The sequence below is a fragment of the Phocoena sinus genome, chromosome 5 (genome assembly GCF_008692025.1).
Source record: "Phocoena sinus isolate mPhoSin1 chromosome 5, mPhoSin1.pri, whole genome shotgun sequence".
Lineage (NCBI taxonomy): Eukaryota > Metazoa > Chordata > Mammalia > Artiodactyla > Phocoenidae > Phocoena > Phocoena sinus.
In genome coordinates this window covers 27331263-27356462 of record NC_045767.1, presented here as the reverse complement: position 1 = coordinate 27356462, position 25200 = coordinate 27331263, and the positions used below count along the sequence as shown (strand labels likewise).

Here is a 25200-nt window from a genome sequence, read left to right as displayed (position 1 = left end):
CCTGAAATGCATGCAGTGCTGTTCATCCCTTCCTGTACCTTCCACTTAATACTTTTTCCTTATAACTTTAAGATAAAGTGCATTTATTTGAACAGCTCTCCCTATTCTATTCTACCTTGTCCATTCATTCTTAGCCCTGGAAGTTGGCCCAGCTTTTCCTTTCTCACCTTTGTTATGACATGCCCTTGGGCAGATTATAGAGATATACCTCTTTTCATCACTAAGGTTACACACAATTTTCTTTTATCAAGACAATGGTTTGGCCTCGTTTTCTTAACACTGAAAACATTTTCCTGACCACACATTAGAGTCAGGTGATTTCTTAAGCCTTCTCCAGCGTGTCCTTCCTGTCCCTTATACCAGCTGTCTCCTCTCCTTGTTTTTAAATGAGAAGCACTTGGCAAATACTTAACCCCATTTGCTCCTCGCCAGGCTTCCATTTCATCTTTGAAGCCCTGGATGTAAGTCCCAGACCCATCTGCAACGTTTCCTGGAACAACATCTTTTTAAATCAGATTGCAACATCTTCTTTATCCACAGTCTCTCCTTGAAGAAAATAACCAGCATTTGTATCCTTGGCTTGCTGAGTGGAGTAAGAACAAAGTTTTCCCAACATCCCTCTTTTTTTTTTCCTCTTGATACAGTTCCCAGAATAAATACTGTCTCTTAGTGAAAGCTTTTGGATGAGAATCTAGGTCTTAGGGCTTCTGGACTAGATTTCTTTCTTATTCAGAACCATGAGCTGGTTTATATTTAAACGTAAGTGAAGGCTGAGGCCTTAATGAGTTGAGAAACATTTTGGCATGCCCAGAAAACAGTGACCAAGTTCATGGAAATATCTACTTTTTAAAAAATTGAAGGAAGATTTTGTGACCAAACAGGTCATTCTATATAACAAGATATAAATTGTAGTCAGAGTAGCAGTAATTTCCTTTTGGGTAGGGGTTCCTGGAGATTCCAAGAAGACATCATGAAACATCTGAGTGAAATGTATTACTGGTGACGTTTGGTCTGTCCTGGCACTAACTTTTTACTTGATCTGAGTTGTAGGAGGAACAGACGCCTTTGCATATTGCCTCTCGCCTGGGTAAGACAGAAATTGTTCAGCTGCTTCTACAACATATGGCTCACCCAGATGCGGCCACTACAAATGGGTACACACCACTGCACATCTCTGCCAGGGAAGGCCAGGTAGACGTGGCATCAGTCCTGCTGGAAGCAGGAGCCGCCCACTCCTTAGCTACCAAGGTAAGAGGAATGGTTTCATGCTGGCACGGACCAGGAGCAATCCCAAATCATAGAGTGTCAAGAAAGGTAGATCTCCTGTAGGCCTCCGACTTCTTCCTCTTTGAATGTTTTAGATTCATTTTCTAAATGACCAAGGGGGGTTGTGAGATTGCATATAATATCTTCAAAAGGAGGGCTGGATTCTCTTCTTCCAATTAATGCCGGTGTTGTTTCTAGAACTTTATTATTATTATTATGACTTGGCCACGCTGTGTGGCTTGTGGGATCTTAGTTCCCTGACCAGGGATCGAACCCGGGCCCCCTACAGTGGAAGCACAGAGTCCTAACCACTGGACCACCAGGGAATTCCCTCTAGAACTTTAAGTAAGATGATTTCCATAAAGCAAGTGTTATTTTCTCTTTACTTTCCATGATAAAAATCTATAATATATTCCCATGAATATATTATAGAAAAAAAATACAATTCCCAAATACATTGAGCTAGTATTACTACTGAGGAAGATAATGTTGCATTAGATTGGCAATACTGTATTTGTTGAGTTTTAGTACTACGTTCACTTCACATAATCTTGCATTTTTCCATCCCTGGTGTCAGCTATTATGCCCTTTCTGCTCCCTACACTTTACCAGCTACACAGTGTCTAAACAGAACTGGGCTGGAGAGTCACACTTTATTAGTTGTATTAGTTGTCATCTAACAAAGAATTTTACTTATGTTCAAAGTTTTGAACTAGGGCAGAGTAATTTTATCTCCACTTGATGCATTATATTTGCGATCCCCTCTTTGGATATGACTTAGAATAAAACACGAACACAGCTAGTTGGAGCAAAAGAAATTGGACTAGTACAGAAGAGAAGAAGAATGAGACAGATTATAGCCTACAACAAGTGAATTATTCACAGGGCAAAATAATTCCCACAAATACAACAGTGATTCAGATTACTAAGGAACGGGCACAAATACTGCATCTGGGGGAGAAGGGAGTTTGCAAGTACGAACTGAAGTACTGTGGTGGCATCTGTCCTCTTAGAGGTAGGAGCAGCCTGCTGGCTGTTACGACTTACCTGGTTGCCTATGGCTGTAAAACATGCTTTGATGTAAGAAGTTGGTAATTATTCAAATGCTGAAATCAGAAGGGTTGAAAGGATTTTTAAAATATTTTTTTTTAAAAATCATAAACTAAACAACAAACATAGAGTTGATCCTTAAACAATGAGAGGGTTAGGGGCGCCCACCCTTCACACAGTTGAAAATCCTCATATAACTTATAGTCTGTCCTCATATCCACAGTTCTTCTGTATCTTGGGTTCCTCATATCCGTGGTTCCACATCCTTGGATTCAACTAACTGCAGACTGTGTAGTACTGTAGTATTGCCTATTGAAAAAAATCCACATATAAATGGACCTTCACAGTTCAAACCTGTGTTCAAGGGGCAACTGTGTAATAATAATAGTAATAATAACCCAAGAGAGACTGGGTGATTGTCTCATCAGATGAAGGTAATAAATAAATGAAATTTAGATATATAAAATACAGAAATAGGGAATAAAACATAATCCCTTGTCTTCCAAAGATTTTTAGAATTAAAAATATATCTAAAGCAATAGTAAATTAGGACAGTTAAATGGAAGAAACTATTAAACAAAACAGTTCCACAGTGGAACTGACTGGGATTCTGAAGGGTAGCTGTCTCATCATCAGTAAAGCTATTTAAGTGTTGATAAATATCAGAGGGTAAATGAAATCCTGATGAGATTAACATAGGGGTAGAAGGAAGACGTGTGATTCGAGAGATGCTTCCCGACCTCTATTTTGTGATTCTGCAGTAAAGATTCTATGTAGTTTTGCCTAAAAATAGTTTCCAAATTTATAAAGGGGCTGGACCGCTATTCCAGCAAGACTTTAAGGATAAGGAGTTTATTTTTTCTTTCTTACCACATGGCTTGTCTCAGGGAACTCGACTTCATCCTGAGTGTCACTTCGGTCATTGTGTGGATTGAGTTAGAGGGAAGAGAGCATTAACAACAAATGTTGGCTTAAATGGACTTCCTATATTTGCCCCACACTTGGAAAAAGCAGATTTACTCTCCTCCAAGGACTTCTTAGTACCTAATGTTCAAAAGAGCAAAAAGAAAAATGACATCTCAGCTAAAAATAATTTGTGTAGTGACACTGTGAAAAAGCAGTATTGCTTCTTGAGGAATATTCTGTATTCTGATGAAGGCTTAAATGGTCTGAAGGATAAGCCCTATCTTAGACCACTTAACCCAGGCATGTTTGCTGTGTGTGTTTTGCAAGCCCGGGTCAGCTTTAGAATTCTCCCACTCCCAATATAGTGCCAGAAGAACATGTGATTAGACTGTCTGGCCAAGAGGATGGATTTGAGATCATGGTGTAGGAACTGTGCCATCCTTGAGATCTGAGTCCAGGGACCTAGCTCTATTTGTAACACACTGCTAATTACAGAGAGTGACACTGGTCAGGCACACAAGACATAGAATCTGTACGTGTAAACATGTAGGAGAGCAGCAGTTTAAAAGTTTGATGTTAATCAGCTCAACATCCTGCCAGAAGTAGAGTGTATTTTCCGAAAGGAATTGGTCTTATATAAAGTGTGGGTCTCTTGAGACAAGGGATAAAAGTCAGGACGAGAGGTGCTTTTTAAACGGTGAACTGTTTTTGTTCTGTCCACCATTTTATCTTGCTATTTCTGCAGAAAATGCGATCAACTGAATCACAGATAATTTTTTTTTAATCATTGCTGCTGAAATACCCTAAACCTTAAATAAAGAAATTTGGAATTCAGGTATTATAAAAAGGATAGGAAAAACGAGAAGGCCTGGACAGGAGGTACTACTGTCTCAATCCTATTAATTTTAGAGGCAAGAAAAAGACAGGGTTTGTTTGTTTTTCTTCCACTCACAAATCAGAGCCATTTTACTGACACATAAATTCCAAGCCTAGAACGTCAAATTTCAGTCTCTAAGCCCTCCAAATAAAATTTCTTTTGTTCAGTCTGTCAAGCCAAACTCTTGCTTGTTAAACTTTATTCTTTGTCCTAGTCCTTGTTTATGGCTAACATTTAACGCTCCCAGTATTTTTCCCAAATGGAGAATCAACATAAGTTTGCTTAATATGTTAACCAGTAAAAAAAGATTTTGTTAGCCGTCACAAAGAAAACTGCTACATTTTACTTTTGTTCTTCGCGTTTTCAGAAGGGTTTCACGCCCTTGCACGTAGCAGCCAAGTATGGAAGCCTGGATGTGGCAAAACTCCTCTTACAACGCCGTGCTGCTGCAGATTCTGCAGGGAAGGTAAAAGTTTTCAAGCATATATGTTTGTTATATAACTCGGTCAAGTTGGAAGCTTGGGAGATCTGCATTTCAAGATATTTTGCTCACTCTTCTTAAAGGAATATGAATGTAACGGATGAAACTATACCAAATAGATATGATGGCGGTGTCCATGACCTGCCCACATATACACTGATTCAGAAGGTGTTTAGAAGAGCTGTGCCTCAAATGTGTGTTCCTGTCACAACAGGGCCCAGAACTTCTCTATGTTAAGAAGAATCCTTGGAATGTTAACGTAATAATCCTTACATGGCATTTTAGATTTTAATTATGGTGGAATCAAGGTGCCCTGTGCTAACTGAAAGCTCAACGTATCATTTTCAGTTTTAGTTACGTTTCTAATAAGAAAATCATGAGGTATTTATTTTTATTTTTTCCTATTGACTATATTAATTAATTAACATGGACTTAATCGATACCAGTTTCCTTGCATCCTGGCAGCTTCAGGGCCGCTAATGCTAATTTATTAATACTGAAACTTCAACACACCCGTTACAGAATGGCCTTACCCCGCTCCATGTTGCTGCTCATTATGACAACCAGAAGGTGGCGCTGCTGTTACTGGAGAAGGGTGCTTCCCCTCATGCCACTGCCAAGGTGAGGACCACAGAAAGGATTTACAGACTGTAGGGTGTAACTCTAATCTGACTGGACATGGGAATTGTTTTTTAAGCACATGGTGCTGATATAACTGCAACCAGTCCTGGCAATAGTAGCTTTTGGTTATTGTCCTTTTTTTTTTATTCCCCCTACAGTTTGCTTCCACAAAGCCTTTTAAGATTTTTTTTTTTTTTTGCGGTACGCGGGCCTCTCACTGTTGTGGCCTCTCCCGTTGCGGAGCACAGGCTCCGGACGCGCAGGCTCAGCGGCCATGGCTTACGGGCCCAGCCGCTCCGCAGCATGTGGAATCTTCCCGGACCGGGGTACGAACCCACGTCCCCTGCATGGGCAGGCGGACTCTCAACCACTGCGCCACCAGGGAAGCCCAAAGCCTTTTAAGATTTTTTACAAGTCAGCAAATACTAAGGGGACGTCCCAAGGAACCAATAAAGATGACTCTGATTGCCAACACTCAGTGTTTTAGACACACAAGTATGAGTTTTGAGAAATTAAATTTAAGAAAGGTAGTTCAGGTTTTCCCTTCTCTCGTATAAACAGAATGTCGTGATACACCTACCCTTTTATTCACTCATTCCTTCTGACTTCAAATTTTTCACTGTGCTCTATATGAAAGACTCTTTGTTCTTTACATGTTTCATTCGTGTTAACTATAGCATACATCCTTCCAAGTTCCTAGGCTAGAAATGCATTTTGGGGGTATGTGTAGCACCAACTCATAAAATAGCTCCAACTAAGACTTAAACCTTTGGACAGAGTGTTTCCCACCATTTGAGCTGCCTCTGTACTACACTGAAAATATGCATAAATGTCATATAACAGATAAAGTCATCACTGTATCTTTCATTTATTCATTCAGTAAATATATATTGAGAAGATGTCATAGTTTATTTAAAAAGAAAAATATTTCTTGTGGTGGGAAAATATTCATGCTATGTTAGATGACATAATAAAGCAACAACTGTTACCACTTACATGCCAAACACTGTGCCTAGCATTTTACATGCAATATCTCATTTAATCTCATAATAATCCCATGAGATTGGTATTATAATGATTTCTATTCTATAGATGAGGAAGTGAGATTTAAATAGGTTACTTTGTACGTCCAAAGTCACATGACTACTAATTGACAGAGCTAGGATTTGACCTCAGACAATCTGACTTTAGAGGCAGCACTCTTAACCACTGGGTCTACTGCATCCCAAAGCAGTAGAGGAGAATTATTCCACTTCTATTATATAACTATGTACATATATGCTCACATGTCTATTTAAATTATACACATTATACATATATAATAAAATAGAATACTCTATGTGAAAGTATATTTTGTATATAAACAAATTATATATAATAAACTATTATATATGTATAACTTTGTACCCATACCTATATATAGATCTATATATGTATATATATATATACACACATACACATATTTTATTGCTACAAATATACGGCTTATAATAAAATATTTAAACTGTCAAAAGAACAGGACAAATTTTTTTATTGTACATACCATTCTTATTTCTTTATAACCCTTTCTCTGTAATCTCATCAACCATGCATTTGTTTTATGTCTTTCTTCCTACTAGATTATAAACTACTTGAGGACATTAATCATGTTATATTCATATTTGCATATCTCTGAGGTGTCTCATTCAGTATTATGTGGGTTCTCAATAGATTTGAAGGAAGAATGAAGACTGAGCGACTATTCCAATGGAATAAAAAAAAATGCTCATTTAACATGCCAGTATTGCTTTCATTAACTTTCTAGGCTGACCATTTTGAACAAAGATATGACTTTATCAACACCAAATACAACACATATGTATAAAGAAGGGATTGTAGTAAAACTATAAAACACGTGTTCTCCTCCCACAATGGGCTCTCAATGTACCAGGGAGAGAAGACCTAACTTATAAAATAACGTGTATGGTTCTTCTAAAGAGACACACGTACCCATGATCTCCAGCCTCTATAGAGTGTGGTCCTTACTCTTTGGCACACGTGAGCAAAGTCCAGAACACTAGGGAGAGCATCCTCTACTCTAGGGTCCACAGCAGGGGGGCTTCAGGAGGCTCCTCTAGTATCTTCCACTCATCTGACCTCGCCTGTCAATCAGCATGAGTCCTGTAGCTCGGGGGCCACTCCGAGAGGCTGCCAGTTGGTTGGACCCCACCCCTAACTCCACTTTTGACACTCTATTCACTACAGTTCCCCACCCCATCTCTCAACACACATGGTCCCTTGGACCCTAGAACCTCTTTGCTTCTTTCTACCAAAATCCGGAATCTTTTCTTAGTCTTCATCGGGTTTTGCTGTTGTTATTTGGTTCCAAAAACTTTGACTCTACGTGGAGTTAGGAGGGTTCTTCAGACTTGCAGGTTGAGTATCTGCTGGTCAGTCAGACCTCTTATATTTTAAAAATTTGACACTCTCTTTGATGATCTCTTATGTTGTTATGTTAAAACCTCCCTGTCCTTCTCCACGTAGGTCTCTGACTTTACCTAAACTTGGTAGGTTTACTGATTCTTTGCTTAGCCTTGGTAAAGCCTGTGCTGCAGAAATAGGGGGAGTTGGGGCTGAAGAAAGCCCACCGTAGCCAAAAAAGTGTTTAAACTTATAGGTTCCACAAAAATCTATGTGCCCTTTTATTCAACAGAGCCCACGGTCCAAGTGCAATGTTCTAGAGGACGTGGAACATCAAGGACCTATGAAAGGACTTCCAAGAAGAGCTGCTGAATTTCTTGAGCAGCTTAGAGGGAAATATTCATCTGAACTGAAAGATGCTTATTTTGGCTTGGAGAAACGAAGACAGAGTAGATAGATAATGTAGGGACATTTGAAGATCAAGGTTTCATGACAACACATAAGGGCATTTAAGTTCTCAAAACTCCTTTGTATTTTTTTGGTACCCTTTGCAGTTAGACTTCAGGAATTCCCATGACCTAAAATTCTTAGAGTTTCAAAAGAAGCCCTTGATCAATATGCAGTCTTTCCCTTCAGCATGCCACAGTCAGTGGCAAAGCCACTGTTTTTCATTTCTATCACGCATTTTTCATGGAAAATTCTACCTGACTTGATAAAGAAAAGGAAAGGAAACAATACAGGTTCCAGACTTACACTTGTTCCAGGGTTTTGTTTGTTTGTTCTTTTAACTAAGTATGGGGTTTAAAGTTTGGCTGTTGTAAACGAAGTATGAGTTCCTCTGGTCCTCTCCACAAACTCCCACATAAAACTAGTAGCCTCTTATTGCTACTTTTGAGCAGTTTGTAGAGATGAAGGGGGGGATCCAGGATTTTAACTGACCGCCTAATAGGATTAATTAATTAATTAACCTAATAGGATTAATAGAAGCCTATTTTATTAATATCTTTTTCGCCAGAATGCAGTCCCTTTAGGACAGGGATCAGGTCTTGTCCACCTCTATATCCCCACACCTAGCACACTGACCAGCACACGCTAGGTACCTACTAAATAGCTGTTGAATGAGTAAAAAGTACAACCCAACCCGAAGCACATTAGTAGGAATGTTATAACAAGACCATAGACATCCATTTTACTCTCTTCTATTAAAACCATGTGTGAAATGTAGTATCCAGTTCCAGGCAACACAATTCAAGAGCTATATCGACAAACTAGAATCAGTCCAGAGCAGGTCATCCTTAATGGAGAGAGCTCTAGAAATGGGGCTTCTGTCAGGAATAGTTGAAGGAATGGGAAATTTAGCCTGGAAAACTGAAGACTAAAGGGAGATATGAAAACCATCACCAGGTATTTAAAGGACGGTCATACAAAAGAGGAATCTGGCTTATTGCTCTTCAGGGGCAGCATTATGAGGGGGAGATTTTAAGCTTTGGGGCATTTGTGTCTATATCTGTCTTACGTGTAAGTAGAATGGGGTGCCTTGTGACATGGGTTGCAAAGATTTGGGTGTTGTTGGATGGAAACATGATGGGCAAGAATTTGGATTTAGTATAAACGCACTTTGAACTTTTCTGTTGATTAGAGATTCTTATTTCCTTCAGACATATATCACGGCAGTTGATAAGCTTACAAATTACATGTGTTTTATCTTTACTTTTTTAGAATGGCTATACTCCTTTACATATTGCTGCCAAGAAGAATCAAATGCAGATAGCTTCCACACTCCTGAACTATGGAGCAGAGACGAACATTGTGACAAAGCAAGGAGTCACTCCACTCCATCTGGCCTCGCAAGAGGGGCACACAGATATGGTCACCTTGCTTCTGGATAAGGGAGCAAATATCCACATGTCAACCAAGGTATTCCGGTTTTGCCTCTTGCTTTAGTGAAGAGTCTTCTGAATGAATGTAAATAGAAACCAATCTAAGATAATTTGGAACAAAAAGGGGGCAGGTTTGAAAGAGAAACAAAAATATCTCATAGAATTCAAGTGTAGCAAAGGAGTCAAGCCTCATGAGGGACCGGAAGATCACAGGGAAGCAGGAGTGAGGCTCACAGACTCTGCCTGTAGGGCTGCATGTTTGTATCTTGACTTTTCCCGACAAGTCAGTTTCATTTGCCTCTCTCTGTGGATCTGCTTCCTGTGCGTCTCTGTGTATGTGACCAAAGAGGCTACCCTATAGCTGCCAATAGTCAGCATCGCTGCAATTCAAGCAGTCAGTCCAGATTGCCATGGTACCTGCTGGTCCTAATTCCAAATTCCAGAGAGGGAGAGAGGTGGCAGTTTCGTCTGGGTTCCGGCCCAAGCAATTGCTTCTAAGCTGCTGGTCTGTGCCCATGACCTAAGTCATTTTCAGCTGGGCTGAGCTTCTGAGGCACCTGTTGGTTGGGAGCAGGGAACTCAGTAAAATAAAGATTTCTGAGCCAGCTTCAGTTGAGCCTAGCTTGGCTGGTTGTTGTGGAGGTGGTCAGATAAAGCACCTGTCCAGAGAATAGCCTTTGTGAACAGCATATTAGCTCTAATAGAGTAATAGTTAGGGACATATCAGAAAAAGAGATTATTCAAATATTTAGATTTTTACAAGTACATGTCAGCCTCTCTCCATATATAGCTATACCCCTATCTATCTTATCTATATCTATCTATATCTGTATCTATATCTATATATTTATATCTATATATACTTCTATTGGAGCCAGCTGCTGAGAAACAAAAAATTGGAGCCTGTATTTATAAGTTAGCTCATCAGTTAGATCTCCTAATATTTTTTGTAACACGTGGTGTGGGTTTAGAGAAAATTAAGTTTCTTAGGATTTTCCACAAATATACAAATAAGATGTTTTCCACATCTCACTGTTGAATTAATTAGTACTTTTGGAGACTCAGTTGTAAGTTGGTCTTAATAACATTTGTAAATGGGTCGTGTAGCTTATGTCCTTTAGAAAGAGCTGTGAAAAAGACAGGCTGTCTTGAATGCCTCTAGAGCCCTATTCTGTGTCTTTATCACTCAGAAGTGTTCCAGTACATCCCTTGCCCTTACGCACTTTTCTCTTCTCTATCGAAAGGCCTCTGAGACCCTTTTTTAAAGCATGGTGAAACTAATTACATGGTTAGCCCTCCAAAAGATATTTGCATTTTAACAAGAATGAACATGATGAAGCCTTATGGTGAAATTCAGTGTGTCAGACAGTCATTAAAGTCCCGGGCATGGATTTCCTTGTGGTCGTTAAAATCATGCCTCTCAGGTGGTCTTTTACCCCACTGGGGATAGTCTCACCATGAAACCAATAGTAGAATATTTCATTTAACATCAGTATACAAATGAGTCATGTAAGTGTTTATTGTCCATTAAAAACAAATCTTCATTAAAAAATAAACACAAGAAATCCATAAACAAATCAGGCAAAATTTTGAGAATGGAAATTCTAGACATTTCATGAAACTGATCACACAGTGCTTCTGATGGTGTAATTTTTAATTCATAAAAATTATAGATACATATCTGGAATCAGTTCACTATGTTCTCCCTGATAGTATTCTTCTAAACATATTACTTCCTTTGAGAGAATTTTAGCAGTCAATCAGCAAATATTTAATGAGTATTTTTGAATATTTTCTCCACGCAGCAATGGAGAAAAATATTCAATTTGAATCACAAAGTATTTATGTTATCTTTATAACAATGATTTCAACATTGGGTGGTGTCTTAAAAACAAAGGCATGATGTACTGATATTTGCTACTAGAGTAAAATGTTAGTAAATATGTTAAGATATATCTGAATAACAATATAATATATAAAAATATGACCCTGGCTTTTGGTTGGTATTATTTATAATTATACATTATAATAATTAATAAGTTATATATGAAATAAATAAATTATAAGATAATGCAACCGTGAAAGTATCTCAGGTAATAAGCAAAGCTGATAATAAATTCTCCTGTTTTTGTAAATTACATATATTCTTTTTCTACTTAAGACCGGCTAAAATCAGTAATTTCATATTCTCTAAATGATTATTTCTCAGTAAGAACTGTAACATAGAAATGATATTACATTCCTTATCCAATCACCATGTAATAATAAAACCAACTGTAAAGTCCACCGGTACATCTTAGGAAATAAATTACTTTTTTTGAAAAGAACTCCTTCAGCATCTTCTATTTTCTTAATTTATTAGGAAGGTTTACATAATTTGATTTAGGTATGCAATTTTACCATAATAAACTATAGAGGATTTTCATACTGGTTGTTAGTTTGCAATCTTATATTGTAGAAAATCCATTCTGCAAAGTCATGTAGAAAACAGCACATATATTTGAAAGGCCATTAAAGATGCCTTGGAGATATTTGATGATCACTTCAATAACATTTTTAAAAGACCAATGATCTCAAAGGAGAAATATTTTTGTTTGCTATTTTAATATGGAGAAAAACAACATGAAGAATAATCTTCTGTTTTATCCTAATATTCATACTGTTTATACTTTAGGACTGTATACTATTTGTTTAGAAGTGATAACATTTTAATGCAAAAGAGTGCATATTCCACCTCATTCTCATGGTTTATGAAACTCAAAGTTGAGCTCCAGAATTCCTTGGTGGTCCAGTGGTTAGGACTCAGCGCTTTCACTGCCAAGGGCCTGGGTTCGATCCCTCATTGGAGAACTAAGATCCCACAAGCTGCACGGCACAGCCAAAAAAAAAAAAAGGAAAAACAAAAGCTGAGCTCAGCCAGCACTCTAAGAATCAAAAAGCCTTGGACTCTTAAATATAAAGCCCTTTCTCTAGTTGGAGAACTTTTTCTTTCTCTGTAAATATCACTTCGATTTTTTAAAGGTCAGAGAACTTGTCAGTTTATAGAAGTAAAGCAGGCCTGCAAAGCCATGGGATGGTCAACTTTAATTGGGTGTGAATTGGGGGAGAGGGGGTGCCAATTCAGAACAAGTAAGATACCTCAGTATACAGATGCAGGATGTACAGGTAGAGGATAAATATACTAGGTATTTGAACAATATAGCAGGAGAGAAACATACGGCATGAATATACTGTCAGCTGGAATATAAGCTCTAAAAGGGCAGAAGCTTTTATTCACTGATATATTCGAGTGCCTAGAACACTTCCTGATATGTGAAAGGTACTCAAAAAACACTAGTTAAACATACAAATGACTTAGGTTTTAAAGATACTCTTTAAATTTCAATTTTGCTTGATGGGAGATACTTGCATATGTAGTGACGCTGCCAGACTGTGGCATTGACTGAATAAACCACTTTTCCCTCCTCCTTTCTCTATTCTTTCATCTTTTATTAATTCTTAACTGTACTTTAATTGCATATTCAAATAATTAAAATAATTATTTGATGTATGTGTGCCAGGACATTTACATAAAACTGGCCAAATTTATGGGGCAATATATAAATGATGGGGTCACTATTTAGCACTTAGAGGAACCCCCAAAATAATGTACTATCTTTGGATGCTGGAGAAAATTATTCTGAACTCATTTCCTGTAACTCTGGACATCTTTTTCATTGATGTGATGTTTTATTGATGAAAATATAAATTATTGCTGTGGTTATAATGTAGAAGTAGTAACCGGTTGGTCCATTATTTAAGGAAATAAATTGATTCAACAGGAGGCACAGATGGGTTTGAAATAAATGTTGTTTGGAAGCTTACTAGCTGAGTTATTTTAAAGGCTCACATCATAATATAAGTACACAGTATAGAAAATGTAATTTGAAGGAAGTGTTGAGTAACTTAGAGAGTATGTCTTAGATGGAAAGTCATATTAACTTGGAGGGTTTGTCTTAGATATCAGAAAATGCAGTTTCTAGAGAGAGGCTGTGAACTTTTCAGGATTTTTCAAGACATAGTATTATAGATGATACAATGTATTTTCTTCTTCAATTGTACCCCCTTTGCTTCCCTTCTCTCTATAGAGTGGACTCACATCCTTACACCTTGCAGCCCAGGAAGATAAAGTGAATGTTGCTGATATTCTCACCAAGCATGGGGCTGACAAGGATGCTCACACAAAGGTAAAGCGAGTCACTGTAATATTTGACAGGTTCTGCCTTGGATTATTCCCAGTAGCCCCCATTCAAGTCACCACAAGTCCAAGTTCCCCCTCCTCAAAGCCCATTCTGAATTAGTTATGAGTCTCCTGCTCACAAATCTATAATGGTTCTCCATTTTTGCTGAAAGCAAGTGCAAATGGATAGCAGATATTTGGAATCTTTACAAAAAGATTCCAACTTTGCAGACTTAGGTTTACCCTCTCTCCCTCATTACTTCAGCTAGTCAGGATGACTTGCACTTTTCTTCCTGTACTTGCTTCCCTCCATGCCCCCCTCTCCCCTTGAGTATTAACTACTAGAGTAGTAATTTATTTGTTTATTATTATTTATAGCTTGGTTACACTCCTTTAATTGTGGCCTGTCACTATGGAAACGTGAAAATGGTCAACTTTCTTCTGAAGCAGGGAGCAAATGTCAATGCAAAAACCAAGGTAAAATACATGTACTCATTTTTATTTTCTATAAACAAATGGTTCGGCTATATGGACACTTCAGTAGCTCGCCATAGTTACAAACATATTTTCTTTTTAGTTCTTCTTAAGTGATTTTGAATAAGCGATGTAGTTTTGTACAGTTGTTGGGACTTTTCATTCTAATAACCTTTGACAGCCATGTAGGCGACATCGATTTAACAATTTACTATAGGATACAATAGATGCTGGCTAGAATATCTTGATGTTCTGGCCGATTTCCTTTACATTGTTTCACGGCCTTGGCCCTCCCCTAGCCCTCAGTCTCTGGTGAGGAAATACAGACAGGCAGCCTGGACTGCATGCCTTTCATTTTTAATGAATTCTGTCACATTTGGACTACCATGTGGTTGTGCTCAGTGAGGCAATACTGTGTAAGGCCTGGCCTGGAAGATTTCAAAGATAATGCAGAGCTGACTGTTTTTCTCAGTGCCATCTGAAGGGTCCTATCCTGCAAAGCATGATGGGAACATAAAACCACACTTCAGTATATTCACATTATTTCAAGGAAGAGAAATGCATAAAATGACTACTGCTACTATGCATAATATAACCTGCAGCTCCAATTTTCTTGGTCCAAAGAAGTATGTAATTGCATTTGTTTAAGTTTATGTATCAGAAATCACTAACTGCAGCTGTGTGAATAGGCTCAAGTAAATTAGTGTGAGCACATTCGGGAGTTTTCAAAGTCATCATTCAAGATGCTAATAATTCGCCGCCACCATCTTGAGTTGAGCTGTCGTGGTGTCCCGATTTCCACGAGGAACTCTGGTCTGAAGTGCTGGGTTCGAGGCCTCTGCATGCAGTACCCTATGAGCAAGTAAAAACAGAATAAGCACAAAGGGAATAAAAAGGCTCCAGGGCTGGGCAGAGCTGCTGGTGAGGCTTCCCAGGGGGATAAGACTCTGACAGACTACACAATTGACACAGAAAAAGAGAGTGAGAGTAAGAGAGAGACAGAGAGAGAGAGAGACAGAGAGAGAGAGAAAGAGAGAGCTGCCCATGTGGAGCATAGCGCTCAGGCACACGGCCTGCCAAGCTGAGGTGTTGGGCGCAGCCATTTCACACTAGGAACTCTGGTCTGAAGAGTGGGGTGCACTTCAAGTGAAACTAGACAAGCACAAAGGAAAAGAAAAAAAGATATACAGGTATTCCACCAGACACAGCCCTACCCACTAGAAGGACAAGATCCAGCCCCACCACCAGACCACAGGCACCAGTCCCCTCCACCAGGAAGCCTACACAAGCCACTGAACCAACCTCACCCACTGGGGGGCAGACACCAAAAATAACGGGAACTACGAACTGGCAGCCTGCGAAAAGGAGACCACAAACACAGTAAGTTAAACAAAATGAGAAGACAGAGAAAAATGCAGCAGATGAAGGAGCAAGGTAAAAACCCACCAGGCCAAACATATGAAGAGGAAATAGGCAATCTACCTAAAAAAGAGTTCAGAATAATGATAGTAAAGATGTTCCAACATCTTGGAAATAGAATGGAGAAAATACAAGAAACGTTTAACAAGGACCTAGAAGAACTAAGGAGCAAACAAGTAATGATGAACAACACAATAAATGAAACTAAAAATACTCTAGAAGGGATCAATAGCAGAATAACTGAGGCAGAAGAACGGATAAGTGACCTGGAAGATAAAATAGTGGAAATAACTACTGCAGAGCAGAATAAAGAAAAAAGAATGAAAAGAACTGAGGACAGTCTCAGAGACCTCTGGGACAACATTAAATGCACCAACATTCCAATTATAGGGGTCCCAGAAGAAGAAGACAAAAAGAAGGGGACTGAGAATATATTTGAAGACATTATAGTTGAAAACTTCCCTAACATGGGAGAGGAAATGGTCAATCAAGTCCAGGAAGTGCAGAGTCCCATAAAGGATAAATCCAAGCACAAACACACCAAGACACATATTAATCAAACTATCAAAAATTAAATACAGGGCTTCCCTGGTGGCGCAGTGGTTGAGAATCTGCCTGCCAATGCAGGGGACATGGGTTCGTGCCCCGGTCCGGGAAGATCCCACATGCTGCGGAGCGGCTGGGCCCGTGAGCCATGGCCACTGAGCCTGCGCGTCCAGAGCCTGTGCTCCACATGGGAGAGGCCACACAGTGAGAGGCCTGCGTACCGCAAAAAAAAAAAATTAAATACAAAGAAAAAATATTAAAAGCAGCAAGGGAAAAGCAATAAATAACATACAAGGGAATCTCCATAAGGTTAACAGCTGATCTTTCAGCAGAAACTCCTGGCAGGACCATATTTAAAGTGATGAAAGGGAAAAACCTACAACCCAGATTGCTTGTGGATTAAATCTCCACAATCAACTTGAGGTACCCTGCATCTGTGGAATACCTGAATAGACAACGAATCATCCCAAACTGAGGAGGTGGACTTTGGCAGCAAGATATATTATTGTTTCCCCTTTTCTCTTTTTGTTTGAGATTTTGAGATGTTTCTGTGTGAGATTTTGTCTGTATAGCTTTGCTTTCACCATTTGTCCTTGGATTCTGTCCGTCTGTTCATTTTTTCTTCTTTTTCTTTACTTTTTAAAATACTTTCCATAATGATTATTTTTTATTTTAATAACTTTATTTTTTTAATCTTACTTTATTTTATTTTATCCTCTTTCTTTCTTTCTTTCTTTCTATTTCTTCTCCCTTTTATTCTGAGCCGTGTGGATGAAAGGCTCTTGGTGCTGCAGCCAGGAGTCAGCGCTGTGCCTCTGAGGTGGGAGAGCCAACTTCAGGACACTGGTCCACAAGATACCTCCCAGCTCCACGTAATATCAAATGACAAGAATCTCCCAGAGATATCCATTTCAACATCAAGACCCAGCTTCACTCAACGACCAGCAAGCTACAGTGCTGGACACCCTATGCCAAACAAATAGCAAGACAGGAACACAGCCCCATCCATTAGCAGAGAGGCTGCCTAAAATCATAAGGCAACAGACACCCCAAAACACACCACCAGACGTGGACGTGCCCACCAGAAAGACAAGATCCAGCCTCATCCACCAGAACACAGGCACTAGTCCCTTGCACCAGGAAGCCTACACAACCCACAGAACCAACCTTAGCCGCTGTGGACAGACACCAAGAACAATGGGAAATACGAACCTGCGTCCTGCGAAAAGGAGACCCCAAACACAGTAAGATAAGCAAAAGGAGAAGACAGAAAAACATACAGCAGATGAAGGAGCAAGGTAAAAGCCCACCAGACTTAACAAATGAAGAGGAAATAGGCAGTCTACCTGAAAAAGAGTTCAGAATAATGATAGTAAAAGATGATCCAAAATCTTGGAAATAGAATAGCGAAAATGCAAGAAACATTTAACAAAGACCTAGAATAACTAAAGAGCAAACAAACAATGGTGAACAACACAATAAACGAAATTAAAAATACTCTAGAAGGGATTAATAGCAGAATAACTGAGGCAGAAGAACGGATAAGTGACCTGGAAGATAAAATAGTGGAAATAACTACTGCAGAGCAGGATAAAGAAAAAAGAATGGAAAGAACTGAGGACAGTCTTAGAGACGTCTGGGACAACATTAAACGCACCAACATTCGAATTATAGGGGTCTCAGAAGAAGAAGAGAAAAAGAAAGGGACTGAGAAAATATTTGAAGAGATTATAGTTGAAAACTTCCCTAATATGGGAAAGGAAATAGTTAATGAAGTCCAGGGAGCACAGAGGGTCCCATACAGGATAAATCCAAGGAGAAACACGCCAAGACACATATTAATCAAACTGTCAAAAATTAAATACAAAGAAAATATATTAAAAGCACCAAGGGAAAAACAACAAATAACACACAAGGGAATCCCCATAAGGTTAACAGCTGATCTTTCAGCAGAAACTCTGCAAGCCAGAAGGGAGTGGCAGGACATATTTAAAGTGATAAAGGAGAAAAACCTACAACCAAGGTTACTCTACCCAGCAAGGATCTCATTCAGATTTGATGGAGAAATTAAAATATTTACAGACAAGCAAAAGCTGAGAGAGTTCAGCACCACCAAACCAGCTTTACAACAAAGGCTAAAGGAACTTCTCTAGGCAAGAAACACAAGAGAAGGAAAAGACCTACAATAACAAACCCAAAACAATTACGAAAATGGGAATAGGAACATACATATCGATAATTACCTTAAATGTAAATGAATGAAATGCTCCCACCAAAAGACACAGACTGGCTGAATGGATACAAAAACAAGACCCATATATATGCTGTCTACAAGAGACCCACTCCAGACCTAGGGACACATACAGACTGAAAGTGAGGGGATGGAAAAAGATATTCCATGCAAATGGAAATCAGAAGAAAGCTGGAGTAGCAAGTCTCATATCAAACAAAATAGACTTTAAAATAAAGACTATTACAAGAGACAAAGAAGGACACTACATAATGATCAAGGGATCGATCCAAGAAGAAGATATAACAATTGTAAATATTTATGCACCCAACATAGGAGCACCTCAATACATAAGGCAAATACTAACAGCCGTAAAAGGGGAAATCGACAGTAACACAACCATAGTAGGGGACTTTAACACCCCACTTTCACCAATGGACAGATCATCCAACGTGAAAATAAATAAGGAAACACAAACTTTAAATGATACATTAAACAAGGTGGACTTAATTGATATTTATAGGACAATCCGTCAAAAAACAACAAAATACACATTTTTCTCAAGTGCTCATGGAACATTTCCAGGATAGATCATATCTTGGGTCACAAATCAAGCCTTGGTAAATTTAAGAAAATTGAAATCGTATCAAATATCTTTTCCGACCACAACGCTATTAGACTAGATATCAATTATAGGAAAAGATCTGTAAAAAATACAAACACATGGAGGCTAAACAATACACTACTTAATAACCAAGAGATCACTGAAGAAATCAAAGAGGAAATCAAAAAATATCTAGAAACAAATGACAATGAAAACACGACGACCCAAAACCTATGGGACGCAGCAAAAGCAGTTCTAAGAGGGAAGTTTATAGCAATACAATCCTACCTTAAGAAACAGGAAACATCTCAAATAAACAACCTAACATTTCACCTAAAGCAATTAGAGAAAGAAGAATAAAAAAACCCCAAAGTCAGCAGAAGGAAAGAAATCATAAAGATCAGATCAGAAATAAATGGAAAAGAAATGAAGGAAACGATAGCAAAGATCAATAAAACTAAAAGCTGGTTCTTTGAGAAGATAAACAAAATTTATAAACCATTAGCCAGACTCATCAAGAAAAAAAAGGGAGAAGACTCAAATCAGTAGAATTAGAAATGAAAAAGGAGAAGTAACAACTGACACTGCAGAAATACAAAGGATCACGAGAGATTACTACAAGCAACTCTATGCCAATAAAATGGACAACCTGGAAGAAATGGACAAATTCACAGAAATGCACAACCTGCTGAGACTGAACCAGGAAGAAATAGAAGATATGAACAGAGCAATCACAAGCAATCACAAAACAGGATTGCAAGGATTCTTCAATATGTGCAAATCAATCAATGTGATACACCATATTAAAAAATTGCAGGAGAAAAACCATATGATCATCTCAATAGATGCAGAGAAAGCTTTCAACAAAATTCAACACCCATTTATGATAAAAAAAAAAACCTGCAGAAAGTAGGCATAGAGGGAACTTTCCTCAACATAATAAAGGGCATATATGACAAACCCACAGCCAACATCATCCTCAATGGTGAAAAACTGAAACCATTTCCACTAAGGTCAGGAACAAGACCAGGTTGCCCACTCGCACCACTATTATTCAATATAGTTTTGGACGTTTTAGCCACAGTGATCAGAGAAGAAAAAGAAATAAAAGGAATCCAAATCGGAAAAGAAGAAGTAAAGCTGTCACTGTTTGCAGGTGACATGATACTATACATAGAGAATCCTAAAGATGCCACCAGAAAACTACTAGAGCTAATCAATGAATTTGGTAAAGTAGAAGGATACAAAGTTAATGCACAGAAATCTCTGGTATTACTATACACAAATGATGATAAATCTGAAAGTGAAATTAAGAAAACACTCTCATTTACGATTGCAACAAAAAGAATAAAATATCTAGGAATAAACCTACCTAAGCAGACAAAAGACCTGTATGCAGAAAATTATAAGACACTGATAAAAGAAATTAAAGATGATACAAATAGATGGAGAGATATACCATGTTCTTGGACTGGAAGAATCAACATTGTGAAAATGACTCTACTACCCACAGCAATCTACAGATTCAATGCAATCCCTATCAAACTACCACTGGTATTTTTCACAGAACTAGAACAAAAAATTTCACAATTTGTATGGAAACACAAAAGACCCCAAATGGCCAAAGCAATCTTGAGAACGAAAAATGGAGCTGGAGGAATCAGGCTCCCTGACTTCAGACTATACTACAAAGCTACACTAATCAAGACAGTATGGTACTGGCACAAAAACAGAAACATAGATCAATGGAACAGGATAGAAAGCCCAGAGATAAACCCATGCACATATGGTCACCTTATCTTTGATAAAGGAGGCAAGAATATACAGTGGAGAAAAGACAGTCTCTTCAATAAGTGGTGCTGGGAAAACTGGACAGGTACATGTAAAAGTATGAAATTAGAACACTCCCATACTCCATACACAAAAATAAACTCAAAATGGATTAAAGACCTAAATGTAAGGCTGGACACTATCAACGTAGAGGAAAACATAGGCAGAACACTCTATGACATAAATCACAGCAAGATCCGTTTTGACCCACCTCCTAGAGAAATGGATATAAAAACAAGAATAAACAAGTGGGACCTAATGAAACTTAAAAGCTTTCGCACAGCAAAGGAAACCATAAACAAGACCAAAAGACACCCCTCAGAATGGGAGAAAATATTTGCAAATGAAGCAACTGACAAAGGATTAATCTCCAAAATTTACAAGCAGCTCATGCAGTTCAATAACAAAAAAACAAACAACCCAATCCAAAAATGGACAGGAGACCTAAATAGACATTTCTCCAAAGAAGATATGCAGATTGCCAACAAACACATGAAAGAATGCTCAACATCATTAATCATTAGAGAAATGCAAATCAAAACTACAATGAGATATCATCTCACACGGGTCAGAATAGCCATCATCAAAAAATCTAGAAACAATAAATGCTGGAGAGGGTGTGGAGAAAAGGGAACACTCTTGCACTGCTGGTGGGAATGTGAATAGGTACAGCCACTATGGAGAACAGTATGGAGGTTCCTTAAAAAACTACAAATAGAACTACCATATGACCCAGCAATCCCACTACTGGGCATATACCCTGAGAAAACCATAATTGAAAGAGAGTCATGTACCAAAATGTTCATTGCAGCTCTATTTACAATAACCAGGACATGGAAGCAACCTAAGTGTCCATCAACAGATGAATGGATAAAGAAGATGTGGCACATATACACAATGGAATATTACTCAGCCATAAAAAGAAACAAAATTGAGTTATTTGTAGTGAGGTGGATGGACCTAGAGTCTGTTATACAGAGTGAAGTAAGTCAGAAAGAGAAAAACAAATACCGTATGCTAACACATATATATGGAATCTAAGGAAAAAAAAAAAAGGTCATGAAGAACCTAGGGGTGGGACAGGAATAAAGACACAGACCTACTAGAGAATGGACTTGAGAATATGGGGAGGGGGAAGGGTAAGCTGTGATAAAGTGAGAGAGTGGCATGGACATATATATACACTACCAAACGTAAAACAGATAGCTAGTGGGAAGCAGCTGCATAGCACAGGGAGATCAGCTCAGTGCTGTGTGACCACCTAGAGGGGTGGGATAGGGAGGGAGACGCAAGAGGGAGGGGATATCGGGATATATGTATATGTATAGCTGGTTCACTGTGCTGTACAGCAGAAACTAACACAGTACTGTAAAGCAATTATACTCCATAAAGATGTTAAAAAAAAAAAGATGCTACTAATTAGAAACATAAGTTTTGGAACTCAGTTTTTTATATCCTCTTTGAAGTAGAAACAAAAGCATGCCTATACATAAGCGTATTTGTAACTGAATTAAAAATAAAGTTATTTTTTAAATTATTGATAATATTAATAACGTTTGAGATTCAAAACTTCTAATCTGACTCTAACAAGAATAGCTATTGCCTAGTTTCTGAGCAGTTCTTGAGTTTTCATGAAATTGCACTTGAGACTTATTTAAAAGCTTCCATATGAATTCTCAGGCTTTAGCGTGTGATACCTTTTTGCTGAGTAAGTTCACATATAAGTATTGCTGGAAAGACTTTCTTGTTGGAATCCAGGTATTCTCTGGAAAGGCATAAATGCAGCAATGCAATGAGATTTTGTCAGAACTTGAAAACGTTTACCATATTTTTTTGTTAAGTATTTGTTGAAATTGTTAGGATATTTAAAAGCCAGACATGTTGTCTATATAACATCGTTTACCTCCCCTGGGTTTCATCTGCATTCAAATGGACATTTGGTTGAGAGAAAAATCTCATTTTAACTTTTCAGATTTTAAAAAAGTGAACTATGTAGATTTTACCTGCTTTTGGAAGTAATATATCTTTTCATATATCTTCAGGGGAGTGGACAGATGCATACCTCAAAGGACATTCTTTTAATAAATACTTCAGAATTTTTTCACAGAAAATGACATTTTTGGAGGAGGAATCATGTTTTCTTCCTCACATCCCATATGTAACCATAGTTACTAAAAAATTGTTTTGTTGCTATGAAAATAAAAACATACGTATTTCGTTTACTCTTCAAACATTCATCACTTGGTATAAAAATTTGGGAAATTTTATAAAACTTTGGTATAATCTTTATAAACACAGTGGAAAGGAGTAATTTTTTTAGGAAAAGAAATATTACTTACTTTATGCTCCTGAAATATCCATGGATTACTTGACTTGAGAGCAAAGTCCTTGCAGTAGCTATAAGTTTCCCAGAGTCCTTGTAATTGATTTATATTTCCAGGTTTCCTGGGGTCATTCCATTGTAGGGATACATAACAGACAAGGCAAAGCTGATGACATTCCAGACTGGGGGTAGTCAGACAAATAGACTGTCACACATATGGTACATCCCCATGGATGGAAAGGCCAGAGTGAAAGCATAGAAGGAATCCTGTGGCACCCTATGCATTGTTTTAAAAAAATCAATTAAGTAAATTTTAAAGATCTAATTGGCTTTATTGAATGATTCATGAATCAGCAGCATCTATCTAGCAAGTAGAGAGGAGTTCCAAAGGACTGCAAAACGGGAAAGGTTTTAAAAGGCAGAACAAGGAAGTCATAAAGAAAAAAGATTATTTCGGACCTAGGTATCCTACGTATGGGGGACAGAAGGGGTCTAAGTGGCAGGTTACCTCTTCGTTTTGGGGATGGTGAGGGCCCACGTGACAGATTACGTTCTTGGTGCTGACCAGAAAATTCCTGACTGACCAATTAAGACTACATTTCTGGCGAGGTTGAAGCTTCTGTTAGGTTAGGTATTATGCCCCGGTTTCATGGTGTGGCCTAGCACAAGTGACTCCATTTTTTGGCCTATGGCTTTTCTTTTTAACAGTTCCCCCCTTTTGATCAGACTTTCAACTTAACTGAAAGAAGTGATCAAACTTTAAGGCATTAGCCTCACGCTCAGCTACCTCTCTGAAGTTCTCATGGTTTTTATCATCCCTTTGGTGGTATCCATAGGTTATGATGTTTCTTCTACCCCTGTGATATTCAAAGATTATAGCTTCAGGTTCACAATCTTTAAATTGGTTATTCTCTTCGTTCCTTTCCTGATGTTCCAGTCTTAGGGAGATCATTTGCTTTGTGGTTAGTGGCTGTGAACAGGTATTTAAAGCTTTTGCCAGAACACGATGCACGAGGGAGATTATTATAATTATTATAAGCAGGATAATTCCCAATGTTTGGAGTGCACTTCTGAGCCACGGTGCCCAAGACCGAAATCAATTGAAATCAAGACCTCATTGAAGGAGTCACCTTTTTAAAGCCAAGTGGCTTGCTCAGTGATTTTATGTAATTGTTTCAACTTCCCCAGAAGTGTTAATCCAAGTGCAGCGGGGGGTGTTGGCTGCAACACACACTCTTGCTCAGCTCAAACAGAATCAAGGGCTATCCTATTATCAAGAATAACTTTAGCCACAGAGTCTAAGGACCTTTCTTGGGCAGCTCTTATCTTCGCAACAGAATCTGGAACATCTTCAAAAGTTAAGCGAAGAGAGGTTCCTCATTAACATTTACTCCTAATCAGGGATGTAGGGATCTGTCAAAGAGAGTTAATTTGGAATCATGCATGCCTCCTGGTATTAAGGGTCTGTGGACCGTGTAGGCAGTTGCACTCTGGTTATTCTTGCCTTGTATCCCTTTCTTTGCATAGAACATGGACACAAAGTTTCCCAAATTTGGGGTATTAATAAGAGACAGGGAAACATACCAGGGGTCTCTAGCCTCATGGACAGATCCAAGTTTTTGATGACAAATCCAGCAGTCTGAAAGGTTACTTCTCTTAGCAATGGCCTGGGAGATATGAATGGTGGTGTTATCTTTCCAGGCCAATGCTGGAGTAAAGGAAAGGAGAAGAGAGGGTTTCACGTTTAGTTAAAGCATGAAGTCGTGATCTGGTGTCTTGGGAAGAAGCAGTCTACCTTGATGTCAGCTACTTCTCTTCCTAGTCAGTTTAATTTGGAGGTCTCCAGCATTTGGATGGGACCAGATGTCAGCTGGAGTCTTTGTTAACAGTGAAATATGTACCCAAGGCTTGAATTGTTGAAGTTTCGCTGTCATCTGAATAGTAAAGGGGACTTGGTATAATCCCTTCCAAGAATATCCAAAGGCAGGCTTTATGCTTACCAATTCAGTTTTATGATCTTCAAGTTATCAGAAGCCTGCACTTGTCAAAAAGTTATTTTCTTGAATTTTTCTGA

General features: G+C 38.4%; 1 protein-coding gene across 5 annotated transcripts in view; it reads left to right on the top strand.

Annotated features, from left to right (window-relative positions):
- Positions 1-25200, top strand: part of ANK2 (ankyrin 2) — a 574287-nt gene that overhangs the window by 453366 nt on the left and 95721 nt on the right. For all 5 annotated transcript variants that reach the window (XM_032631821.1, XM_032631822.1, XM_032631820.1 and 2 more), the window contains 6 exons: positions 1051-1248; positions 4467-4565; positions 5103-5201; positions 9321-9518; positions 13609-13707; positions 14079-14177. In XM_032631821.1, coding sequence (XP_032487712.1) covers positions 1051-1248; positions 4467-4565; positions 5103-5201; positions 9321-9518; positions 13609-13707; positions 14079-14177 — 792 coding nt within the window. The remainder of the gene's footprint in view (positions 1-1050; positions 1249-4466; positions 4566-5102; positions 5202-9320; positions 9519-13608; positions 13708-14078; positions 14178-25200) is intronic.